Raw genomic sequence first — 12,781 nt, 5'->3', positions numbered from 1 at the left:
TGTCCCAGCCAAAATCAGCATACCCATCAAGATAAAGTAGATTTTCTATTCACAATCACAATAAAATTAAAGAATTTTAGTCCAAAAATCTTTATCTGTATGTATGGGTTTGGTACAGAGCAAAATGCAAACTGCCAGAGAAGTTGGTCCCTACTCACTTAAAAAAAAAAAACCCTAAAATTAAACCCTAGGTCCTTTCTAAAAGGCTTTCATTTTTTGTATCCAGATAGCCAGCCTTAGTCCAAAGCACGTGACAGCTGGAAACCTGGGCTTGATGCAGTAAACCTGGGCTTAATGCAGTAATTGTCCACTACACCCAAAGTGATAGGAAAGACTACAGTTTGGGGTAAGCATCCTTCCACTTGGGCCAGCCCTTGTGCTCTCCCAGCACAAAGTGTAACAGTGTAGTACTCTGACTTAGCTTAAACAGGCAACACATTTGTAGCATTAATTACTTAAGATATATTATCTCTGGAAAAATTTTCACTGATTTTCAAAACACACTTATCAATAAAATGTCAGCATAGGGTTAGTCTCTTGCTCTTGTGATGTTATCAGTCCTGTTGTATGCGACATCCAGCCTTTCAGACCTCTTCCTACTGAGCAGAGTCCTAAGCCCCAAATTATAAGCTTTTCTCCCTGTGCTTGTCTAGTGCTTAAAAATGGGAATCATCTCACACAGCACACACTGAGGTGCTGCAGGTAGTCAGCAAAAAGATTCAGCTAAAGGGGGTGTTAGTCAACTTCCCCATTCATTGACTCATCCGCCCTACCTTCGCTTACAGGAAAAGTATGTAATTAGAACATTTTTCTATTAGAAGGGCACTACTGTCTCCTGGAATTGATGCTCATGTTTCTTTCTAGATCTAGCCTTCACTTTGCCTATGCTGACATGGTCTGCCAACATGCACACACAAGCTCTTCCTCCTTCCCGTCCCTATCAGGATCAGGGTTTGATATGCTCATTTCCTGTAACAACTGTTTTAAAATTTTCCCCACAAACAAAACAATTAATAGAGATAGCAGTACATGACATGAGATGTTCTTGATTTTGACAATAGGAGCCTGGTGGAAAACGACTTGATTAAAAAACTTAGACTCACTAGTTCGTGAATGGCCGTGTTTAAGAATGTAACCCCTCTTAACTTCTTTACACCATGGTACAGTATAATTCACTCAGCTTAAGAGGAGGATAATGACAGCTTTATACAGGATCTCACATCACACCTCCAGGCTTTCTTCTTATCTCAAAGGTTGCACCGCGCATTAAAGCAATAGTTTGTATTAATCTAACCTCTGACATTTGGGCCATATTAACCCACCAATGCAGGTTTATGTATCTCACACCTCAGACCCTATCAAGAAATTTGGCAGTGGCAGCTTGATAAGGGCACCATACCTTACCGAACTTGTTCTAAAAACAACATCAGCAAACCACTCCTCTGGTCGCACTTTTTAATGACCTTTCTTCACTTGTGCTCACTCTTCATTAGCTATTGCCCATATGGGTAGTCCATGCCTCTGTGGCATCAGAAATGCTGTAAAGAGGGAGCACTGAAAATTCTCATTTACCTGTAAAAATAGTAGTACCTGGGGGGGGAGGGGAAATCTATGGAAAGCCTATAACTAGAAACTTGAGTAGGTGTTCATTTTTAGATCGTAAAATAATTGTTACAAAAAGGGTTATGCTTTTGATGAGGCCGGTCACTTTTTCTTCATTTCTATACCGGACTAATTAAGAAACCAATCTTCATTACCAGCTTCTTTACAGCGAAAATTCCACCAGAGGGATGTTTCTGGTATTGCAACCGTTTAAGCAACCATTGCAATACATTCAGATTCAGATTTGTACAGGCAGTATAGATAGTGAAATAACACTCAGCAAACTCTGTATTATCTCGGCTTCCCAAGCAGGGATCTGCATTTGAATATGTGTTTCAAAAAATGGAGAAAATAACCAAATTCTCAAATTAAACTTTGTTTCAGGAAATCTGGGACCATTCTAAGGAGGTCTGCAAGTGCATCATCTTAATTCTGTGACAGAGGGTTCAGGCAAGGTGGCATTTACTGCTTTAATATTCATATGCATTGTCAAAAAAACCCAATTAAAATTATACTTTCAGAGAATCTTAAAAACCTGCAGATAGGATTTCTACCTTTAATTTCACCCTTACTTCAACAAATTCTCATTCATTATGTTAAAAAGTTTTTGATTACCATTTGTTAATTCAACAATGATGGTGACTATTGTAATTAAAGTACAGACAAAAGTCAAGTCAGCTGTTTTATTAAATACATAATTCTAGAAACCTTTAGAGAGCTGGGATAATGAATACACTGAGAGCACTTGACTGCACAACTTAAGAAACAAATGATAGCTCTGCTTCAAAACTGCATGACAGGTTCTTGAGAGATTCCTTTTCACACTTGTCCAGTGATATTTTTAGGAACTGCAGCTTACAAAAGAGCCAGGGCTTTATTGCAGTCACTTTTCAAGGCAGCTCTGGCTAGCTTTACATTCTTTTTATCTCCTTTCCTTTTTTTTCTCTCATTATCTTCTTGCTTTCTTCTCTTCTCCTCTTAGTTACAGGATTCCGTGGATCATAGATCTCGAAAGTATCTTCATCCTGCATGCTTGCATCTTTCACCTTTCTGCTTCTATCTTCAAACTGAAGTACATGTGACATCCTACAAAAATAAAACATGGCTCAAACTCAGTAAATGAATGGAAAGTTATGATTCGTAATTATGATACACATGGCAAGATTTTAGCAACATGACTTATATTTGTGCATAGCGAAATAGATCAAAGTTTTGCTGTTAGGACTGTTTGCTTTTTTCTTTCTTAATAGACCTTAACACTATAGGGTAACCACTTCTGTGAAGACCTATTTTGAAAAATACAGCTAGAGTTTGCTCTGCTGGATTTTCTTTCACGTACTGAATTATCTTGTCTTGTCATTTTTTATTTACCACATCTTTCCAAACATACTGAATAATCTTCCCAGGAACAGGGAGTGTTCTTCAAGTTTTCCTATTAGTCACTTCGGACTTCCTCTCACCATTAGGGTTTTGTAAAAGGTGGGAAGAGCTTGCATGGAAAATGCTTGAAGTAGGTACACAGAAGATCAAAGCTGGAATGCCTGATGTCCTGCTACTGCACCTTAACTTGGTTCAGATCATACTTTTAAATAAGTTGAACATCAGACTAAACTAATGCTTTGTTCAATCCAAAGATTTTTCTACTGTTGATTAGAACTTTTCCCTCCATTACATATTTCCTCATTTCAGCAAATTCCCAGTAATCTAAAAACATCACCATAACCTGGAGTCAAAAGTCACTTATCAGCTGTAGTGAGTGGCAGGAAAGCCTGGAGCTTATCAACTATGGCCTTATTAGCAGGCCTTATTAGAATTAATACAGAAGCTGTCAGAAAATTACAAATTTTAGCTTAGACAAAAAAATCTTAAACAAAAGCACAAATTATATACTTAAAGAGACGTGTGAGGAAAAGAGAAGAAAATCAAACCAAAGATGCTTACAAGTTGGCCGATTTTAAACCTATGGATCTTTACTTACAAGCTAGCTACTTTCTGTATCACAGGATGTGGTTTTATTTGAAGTATCAAAACATGGCTACAGCATTAACATTTTTACCACAGCTGTAACAGTTTAAATGAAGAACCCAGTTGGTTATTTAACATGACTTCTGAATATACAGTTGCAGTGAAACTGCTACTTATGAACCAGGAGAACAAATCTAAAGTTCACAAGTTCAATTAAAAACAAAACAAAACATAAAATGGAATTAAATTTTTTTCAGTGCAAACAAACATGCGTAGGCAAAAAAACCACTTATGTTTGGATGCTGTATTAAACAATTGCAAAACCACCTTTGACTTTGATGGGGCAACTTAATCACAACTACACTGAACTGAATCTAAACTTATCAATCTTTACTGCATTAGATACCTGTGTCTACAGTCTCTGAAACAGAAATCCCAGGAAAAACAACTCAGTATCAGAATCAAAGTTTTCTGGCTGATGAAACATTGCTTTGTCAGTCTCCTGCAACATGTAAGAGGTCCTGAATTAAACTGTTTTTTCAAAGACCTCAGTGCAAATAGAAAGAAAGAAAGAGCGGTAGGGAAGGAGGACCAGCTCAGTGAATGTAGATTACAATATAGTACCAATAAAGCAATCAGACAAAATTCAAAGCTCGAGACTATATGGGATCTGTTTGAATGCTTTAGAATTATCTAAAAACAAAAATTGAGACTTTTCATCACAATTGATTCTTGACATATGGGTTTCATAAATCTCTTATTGTATAGCATTGACAGCATGCCTGCATATTACCCTGTCCTATGGAAATGCATTTAAGAGTTGTTTCCAGTGTATAAAACTTCAGTAGTTTATAACCCTGTACACACTAGTAACACCAAAACTTTTTTTTTTAGTCATATCTACAATTCAGAATAACATAATGTACCATCAGAATGACTCATGATTGCGTATTTGTAGTTTAATTATAAAAACATTGTCTCACAGTGGAGGGACTGAAGTAATTTATTTTAGTTAACATGCTTTCTGCATTTGTCATATTCTCCTCAACTTATTAAAGATGACCATTTGAATATTTTTGCAAGAACACATACCGAATCACACTGTCCTAACCTGAATTAAAATATAGGCCTAAAGAGGTAGACTCATGCCTTGGTGATTGGTTTTAGAGTGTTTTATACAAATGTATGTAGAAGTGTAGTCACACATAGCCATTTCATCAACTCAGGTTTTCCAAGAATGCCACAGCACACTTGCAGGATACAACTACTAGGAATTAAAAATAAACACATCTCTAATGCTTGGGTCAGGCCATACTGCGTCCCAGGCAGTTTGCAAATTAGATGCAGTACATTCAGACTAAGCAATGTTTACTTCTCTCCAAGAGCTGAAAGAAGTCATAGTGTCTGACTCCTATTCATAACTTTCCACTGAGGTGTTCCCAGCTGTGATTAAAAATAAGCCAATATTAAGAAACTTTTTGATATTCCCAGAATCAATTTCAGATGCAGCATCTCATAGGTAAAGCAAAATAAACACAGTCTGCGGTGGAGATTTTAAAAAATAATTTCCTGATGTGAACTTAAGCTTATTTTTTGCTAGTCACACATCTTTGCAGGTAGACCTGTTTTGCATCCATGGAAATGGTAAATTACACTTAATAGTATTTTCCAGAAACAATGCAAATTGTTTCATTTTTTAAGGAATATTATATGTATTTCATAATTATGTCTGTATTAATTATTTGAATTTACAGTAATCTTAATCAAGCTCCTCCAACAAAGGTTTGCACTTGTATAGTATTCCAAGTGTGGAGTTAGGGCTGCAATTCCACAAATACAGGTTGTGTGAGACTTTTCCCTGTTTGGTTTATAACTCTCGTCCCTTCCGCATGCTGCTGGGTTCAGTGGGGAGCTGGCTGCCCAGTCCTGCTCCTGCAGTCACTGTGCTGAAAGCTCTGACTTCATCTCTTCATCTCCAGTCTTTGGGAACCTACTAACTTGTGCTTATCACCACTTGTTGACAGTTCATTTTAAATGAGTGAGACATACAACTTTAAAACACAGTTTTTCTTCAAAATTTAAAGGATGAAAGGTTGTCAGTTCTCCTATGCAAAACTCAAAATAAAAAAGTTTTGCAGCTTATTTTTTTTTTCCTCAAGACTGACATTAATAAAATAGCTTTCCAAACCTGATTATTCTGGGTTTAAAGTATCTAGGTGTGCACATTGTTGACTTTCTTTGGAAGAAGCTAGCACAAAATTATTTTCTTATCCTTGTTTATTAGATAGTGCTGCAAAGCAGAACCAGCTATCTTAGGGGAGATCTATTGCTGAAGGGGGTTGATTTTTACCCCGGCCAGATGACAGCATCCTGTAGTTTAACCGTTGTCCTATCCCAGGTAATGGGTGAGCAGCTGTTCTGCTGTACTGCACTTCTTTCCATCAGTGTTAACAAAGGACATTCAGAACTTGGCTCTTTTCTATATTCCAAAAATGAAATGTCTTGAAACATTGGATTGAAGTACCTGAATTAATTTAAGATGGTTTCAGAGACAGCACAGGATTCCAAAGGTATGCGGATACTCTCCTGGCCCAGTGATATTCTCAGATAACAACTTTTGCGACAGTCAGGAAACAAGACTGCTACTTCATAGTTACTAGCAGAGTAGCTCCTATATGTCCTAAAATGTGGTAACTAATAAATTACCTTGGTGATCAGTTTTTTTATTTTCTAGGTGGTAAACAAGTGAGAGAATGTTGGCTGCAACTGTAACTAAAAAAGAAACTTCAGCGTATCAGAGAGCACTTAAGAATTATTGCAGTACAATTAAGCTGTGTGTCCAATACTCTCACATAAGCAACACCACATTTCCCCATTGTGCGTCAAAGAACAACCCCCACCTACAAAGTGCTCTGCAGGCAGATTCAACGAGTTTATTCAGCAGGCAGATTAATTTCTTTTGAACTAATCTAGTGAGATGGTACTTGTACTAAAAGATACGGTATACAGTAACCCCTCTGATTTTGAGATGTGTGAGCGATGCACTGGATCTGAAGCATATGCCAGCTGCTGACAGCTGGCAGTCATGTTAAGTGTAGCATAAACAGAAGCCTGATATCACAACAGCTCTGGCCTTTCCAGAACTGCCCTTTAGGAGAAACTGAAGTGGCAGTCAGTGAACTGAATAATTTTTAATCTCAGCAAGAGCAAGGAAGTGCTGTGCTTTTGCACTAGTGATGAAACTTGAATTTCCATGTGCAAATGCAGTGCATGCATCAGTGATTTTTATAATAACTGAAGCAAAGTGATAAGCTGCATTGCTTAATTCCACGTGTGCTTACCAAACTGACCCAGCTGTTGGCTGTTACCAGCTCACCTGCTGCCCATTCAACATTCCTTGCAGATGTGACCCTGCACAGCATACTCTCCAGTGCCTCTGCCACTTCAGAGGACAACCTGGGACATTATCTTGCTCTTACCTATGTCAGCATTTTAAACAGGTGAGCTTTGCAGTAAATTATCAGCAGGTGTGGACAAAAGTTTAGTTCTGCCAACTCTGTCGTGAGGCTAGGAGCTTTTGGCAGAGAGGCAGTAACTTCTTAGGTAGTTTTAACCAGGATTCATTTGGAGGTGCCTGCATAAAACATGGCAGCTGGTGATACATCCTTCATTTCTGCAAGCAGCAGGCACCAAGAAAAAGTAACGTACAGCTATTTGGTTTCCCAATGCAGAACTGTATGTTACTAACAATACGTTACTTACAGACAGTACATCTAAACTTGTGCTCTGAACATCAGCAAAAATGACATACCACTTCTAAATGCAGGTTAAATGAATGAAGCAACTAATCACACTGCTACAAAATGTACAATGTTGGAATTTCGCAAGTTATTCCTACATTTTATGAAAGTTATTGGTTCTCCATCCGTATGCTTAAAATGAACAAAGCACGAGTAAGTATCTGTGTCAAGAAATTCAGTACTGCTTCTTGCATTGTACAGGTTTGTCTAAAAATGAAAGAAAGTAAAGACCAATATGGACCACAACTACTAGTACTACCAATCGTTTCTGAGCTCAACATTGCTTGCAAGTAACATGCTACCTACTTCTCTCAGTTACCACTAATGCACCCTATATTTAAAAGAAAAATGAAAAGTACTCAAGCACCACCACTTTCTTTAAACAATATTCTATTTGTCATTAACATTTTCCTTCAAATATTATAAACGCATATGTTAAACTGTAAGCATTAACGTAAGAAACATGTAACACTTTTCCCACAATCACCCTCACAGGCAGTGGACAGAAATGTATTTAATGTGAACATATCAGAAAACAGATGAGTGAATCCACAGTTCAAAGCAATGAGATCTCTCTCCCAACAAAAATCAAAAAAACTTGGCTGTTCTGGAAGAATGAACTCACTGGCACTCTTTTCACTTCCAGCAGAGTAGCGGGTGGCACAGGAAGAGGAGAGACAGTTGAGAAACACTGAGAGACAGTTGAGAGACCAAAAAGAAAAATAAATTGAGGCAAGACTAAAAAAAGGACAGGAATGAGAAACAAAAACAGAGAAAAAGAGATTGACCAAAAAGCAAATAAAGAGAAATGTGAAACGACAATTGAAAACAAGCAAAAATTTTGAACCGAGGCAAGAGAACAAGAGTATGAACAAGATAAAAAGAATATCAAACCCATAAAACAGTGGGAATTTTGAAGGGGGAAGTATGCTATTAACATATAATCTTGTTTCCACCTTTTTTCAGAATTGAGATGATACAACCAAAACAAGTTTCTGCTGTAATTGTTACCACAAAGAGATTTCATTCTTTCTTGTTTCACTGTTTGTTTTTACCATTCCACATTTCTTGTTCCTCTTTCCCCATCTCCTTTCCCAAAGATCAGACCACTTGTTCCTCCAATTTTTTGTGCTTTCATAAACGCCTATATTTTTCAAATTTATTAACTCGCTATTTAAAAAGAGAAATAATTTTTGCTATTCGGGTCTAGCCAAATTAAAAGAGTTAGTCCATAAAGTTTCTAACATAAAAAATTCTTAAAGAAGTATTGAAAAAAATTGCTATAAATACCGATATTTGACATATTGCAGTCAACTTAACAGGTTAAGTATTTAATTCTACATCAAAATAATGCTGTATCAATCCATACTAGTGACTACAGCACAGAGTACAGATTTTAGACTGCAATTTAAGATCTCATTAAAGGTATAAATACCTCCACCCCCAAGCACTCTCCTGAGGTTAATTTCATTTCTGCAAGACCTGAAACAGTATTTTCTTTCTTTAGGATGAATGGAGTATTATTAGCCTGCAATACTTCAGCATTTACATGTTCACAATGGAAGTAACATACTATTGCTGCTCTTGAAGCAGTAAAATCCTCCCAATTCTGAGCAAGCAAAACTGATAAAAATATGCTTTAAAAATATTATACAAATTCAGACTGTATACTTCTGTTAACTTTGACTAGCTCTTCGAAACTGTATTATAAGTACTGGAGGATGAAGAAATTGATTTAACTTCTTCAGAATAATCAGCAAGTTGTGGGTCCTCCATAGGCCAGAGAATGAATGGTCAAAATTATATTTTCTCTTGGTGTAGGCTGACAGCATAAAACGATCAGAACAGAACTTTTACAGATATTCTAACATAATAGTTTGGGGTTTTTTTTTGAGATATTCTATTCAAATGCTATATGCTCAGTTTTACCTCAAAACATTCACTGCAAAAATAAGAAATCAATAGTTTCACTAAGTATGGGATATCTAGGCTAAAAACCCCCAAAACATATTTCAGTGTTTTTTTCTCGTGAAGGAAGACTTGGTTGTAAGTAACCTTCTAAGATAAACAGAAAATCAACTTAACTATGAAAAAGCTCATCCAATTCAAAAGATAGTCAAAGCACCAGGGGAAAATGTGATTAGTTCTCATAGTATCAGAATTAGAAATACGTAAAGCTGTGATGATTCATGACTTTAAGCAGTAAATGTTTTTGTACTAAAAATTCAGTTATCCTATTTTTATATTGCATCTGTTCATATATAGTATATTTACACTATATTCTTGTTCACTTCACAAAAATGTTTAGTAGTTTGACGAAAGAAGACGGGTGCTTTAAATAGACAACTGCTCCTGGTAGAATGGTATGGAAGACTATAATGCAAACTCCAGAGGTTGTTCCAGACAGTGTACCAGCACAGAAAAACTTTACACAGCATTTACTATAAGGACATAGGAACCGCCATACCGGAACAGACCAATGATCCAAGCAGTCAAGTGTCCTGTTTCTGGCAATGGCTTGTACAACATCTGACACTCCAGAAGTCAGCAAATCGGCTCCTCAGGTTAACACAAACAGGCAGTATTGTATCACGAGGGCACAGAGTGGGAGTGAGGGGAAGGAGAGGAGAGCATTTCTAGCGCAAAAATACTCGGATTTTCATAACGTTCAATGTTTTCTGGACACTCTCCCTGCTCTTTTGTTCCTCTCTCCCCATTCTGAATATGTCCAAATGCTGTTTAAACAGGCCACTGACTGAGATGAAGTTGGGGTGCTTGCAAAGGTGTGTAAATATGCAGGAAACTTAAGCTAGGCTATTAAAAGATTTAGAAGATTATTTCTTCATTCTTCACTAGGTTTGCTGGCAATAAATAAAATGTAAGATTTCCAGACAGTAAATGTAACACTAGATATCCCTAGAGTAAAACATGGATCATCTCTGAATTAAGTCAAACAGTAGTCGATTCCAGGCCCAGATGCCTAGTCCAAATAAACTTAAACATGGAGGAATTAACCAAAAATAAACAAAAAAAAACCCACCCCAAATGCTCCTAGGTTCTCCGGCATGTCGAACTGTTACAAGCAATAAATACACAACTTCAACAGAAGAACAATTAGTTAATACAAAATAAATGACTGAAGCAGTGGGACAGCAGCTAGCATTTATATACCAAGGTCTGACCACATTCTAGTACTAGAAAGGTGAAGGTGGAGAGAAAATTGGAGAAAAAAAAATTACAGCAGAGGTTTTTTTTCTTTCTTCCTTTAACTGTTAGTAGCAATACTAAAACCCAAACAAACACTTTTTTTTTTTTTTTTTTCCAGAGAAGAAACCTCTCTTCCTGACGTGTTTTTAATACAGACCTCTGGCATTCATTTATCCTTTGTAACAATCAAGTAAGTATTTTGTCAACTTAAAAATGTAGTTGAGTAAATCAATGGCCTTAGCAGGAGAGACCTAATATAGAGCCAGTTTTTCCAGACTAGTGGAGGAACGTTGGCTCAAGTCTGGATGGGAGGAGGGGAGCAAACATGGCTTTAGTCCATCTTTGTGCCTCACTGGCATAAATTACAGCAGCACTTTTTCTTTCGTTCACCAGGCTATCATTGGCATGTGAAAAAGACTGCTGCTTAGTTTTCAGGGGCTTACTGTGTTTGTCACAGTTAAGCTTCTGCAACTGAATCTGCAGAGACTAGTGCTAATCTTGAGGAAGCCGTATTTCATAATCCTCAGCCTGAGGTACTATAGCAAACAGACTGCATTTAGAAAACGTGTATAAAGGTAGGTTTATGAAAGAAATATAACCAACATTTTTAGGCATTTATCCAGAAGAATTACACTATGTGATGCTTAATAGTAGATGCTGTATTAAATAGGAAAGCTTGGAAATAAAATGTGGAAGACATTATCAAATTTATGTCGGGTAGATACTGACAGTATGCATTGTGACTTAGTTCTTAATATAAATGAGATCTTTCAATATAAAAACAGTCTGGCTAAATTTAACATTTGAAATTGCTATTTCAATTAAAAAAAACAAACTCAAACCAATTCTAGCCCACTCTCTACAACATACATTGGAAAGGTGGTCCCTTGATACCTTTTTTTTCCTTTTTTTTTTTTTCTTGGCCCAAATCTCTCGCTTCCAGCCACAAAGCCTTTTACTGGGAGAACAGAAAATAAATGAAATACTGTGTGTTCCCACTCCCAACTGCAACAGATTTCTCACTGAAACCAACGCTAAATATTCTGAAGGAAGTTTTCCTTGTATTATCAACAAAAACATTTATTAAAGAACATAAAGGACATAACTATTGATGCTGGGCAGGGAATACCTTTGTTGAATATACAGATTTATTTTTTAATTGTTCTGGAGCAAAACATAACTATTTCTACAAACTAGCTGAAAAATTAAACAGTCAAGTTGCAATGAATGTCCGGGCAGAAACAAATCAGCATTAGCACCCAACGTTGTCAAAATATTCAACTGGCCTCCATAGTAGTTTTGCAAAATTCAGAAGAGATTACAGAATCTGACATATATAAATCAGACTGCATTTTAAATGGCTAACACTGAATTTCAATGAGATTTTTGACCAGAGAAGCAATAAATTAGTAAAAACAGAGCAGTTCCTTTTATTTTTTTGCTATAATTAGGCGATGAGATCTATGCAAAGCATCACTGTACAAATCAAAATAATATTTTGTGACCAGGAAGAAGATATCTTTAAAAGCCTCGTAGGAACCACAAGATTTTAAAGTGATTTATTTAAGTGAACAATGCCATTAAATTCCCACCTTAATTGTTTTTAATAGTTGCTATCTAAAATGAGGTTTGTCATACATAACTCATATAACAATAGTCACGCCAACATTAGCAATTACACAACACGCACATGAAACAATCTATAAAGCAAGATCTAAAATGTCTTTTTGCTTGAGACGGAAGACCTTTACTCTCACGTAATTTTTACAACAACCTTTTGACTGTAAGGTGACAAGCAGTTTCAGGCATTGATTTATTCACTTTGATTTTAAAAAATGCCTATTTTTCCTACCCCTCAAATCAACTAGCATTTAGAATAGCTCACACTCAGCAAAGGTAACTAACCATAAGAATTTTAAACTGAAAAACCATGTGAAAAACCATCATCTTATTCCAAATTCCCATTTCACTCATTCTTTCTTGTCCCACAGCATATCTGAAAGCTGGAAGGGTTTATGTTATTTCATATCAAAAGAAAGAGTAAGTTTCAGAGTCTAGACATCCTCCCAAAAATACTTAAGTGACTGTCTCATTTACATTTGTTGCCTAGTTATAGCTATGACAGCATTCCATGGGGAATGAAAAAGCTAATCTCTTTTAAAGATTAAGAAGCTTCATAGTTCACCCCCAACACCTTACATTTCACC

At 36.5% G+C, this 12,781-nt stretch overlaps 1 protein-coding gene across 1 annotated transcript in view; it reads right to left on the bottom strand.

Annotated features, from left to right (window-relative positions):
* Window positions 1–2,271: 2,271 nt before the first annotated feature.
* CWC27 (CWC27 spliceosome associated cyclophilin) overlaps window positions 2,272–12,781 on the bottom strand; it is a 101,061-nt gene continuing 90,551 nt past the window's right edge. The window contains exon 14 of the mRNA XM_082075608.1: window positions 2,272–2,688. Within this exon, the coding sequence (XP_081931734.1) occupies window positions 2,514–2,688 (175 nt within the window). The 3' untranslated portion in view covers window positions 2,272–2,513. The remainder of the gene's footprint in view (window positions 2,689–12,781) is intronic.

This window comes from Streptopelia decaocto (assembly GCF_964273445.1).
Source record: "Streptopelia decaocto genome assembly, chromosome: Z".
NCBI classification, from domain to species: Eukaryota; Metazoa; Chordata; class Aves; order Columbiformes; family Columbidae; genus Streptopelia; species Streptopelia decaocto.
The sequence above is the reverse complement of the archived record's forward strand: the minus strand, read 5'-3'. Positions and strand labels throughout refer to the sequence as shown.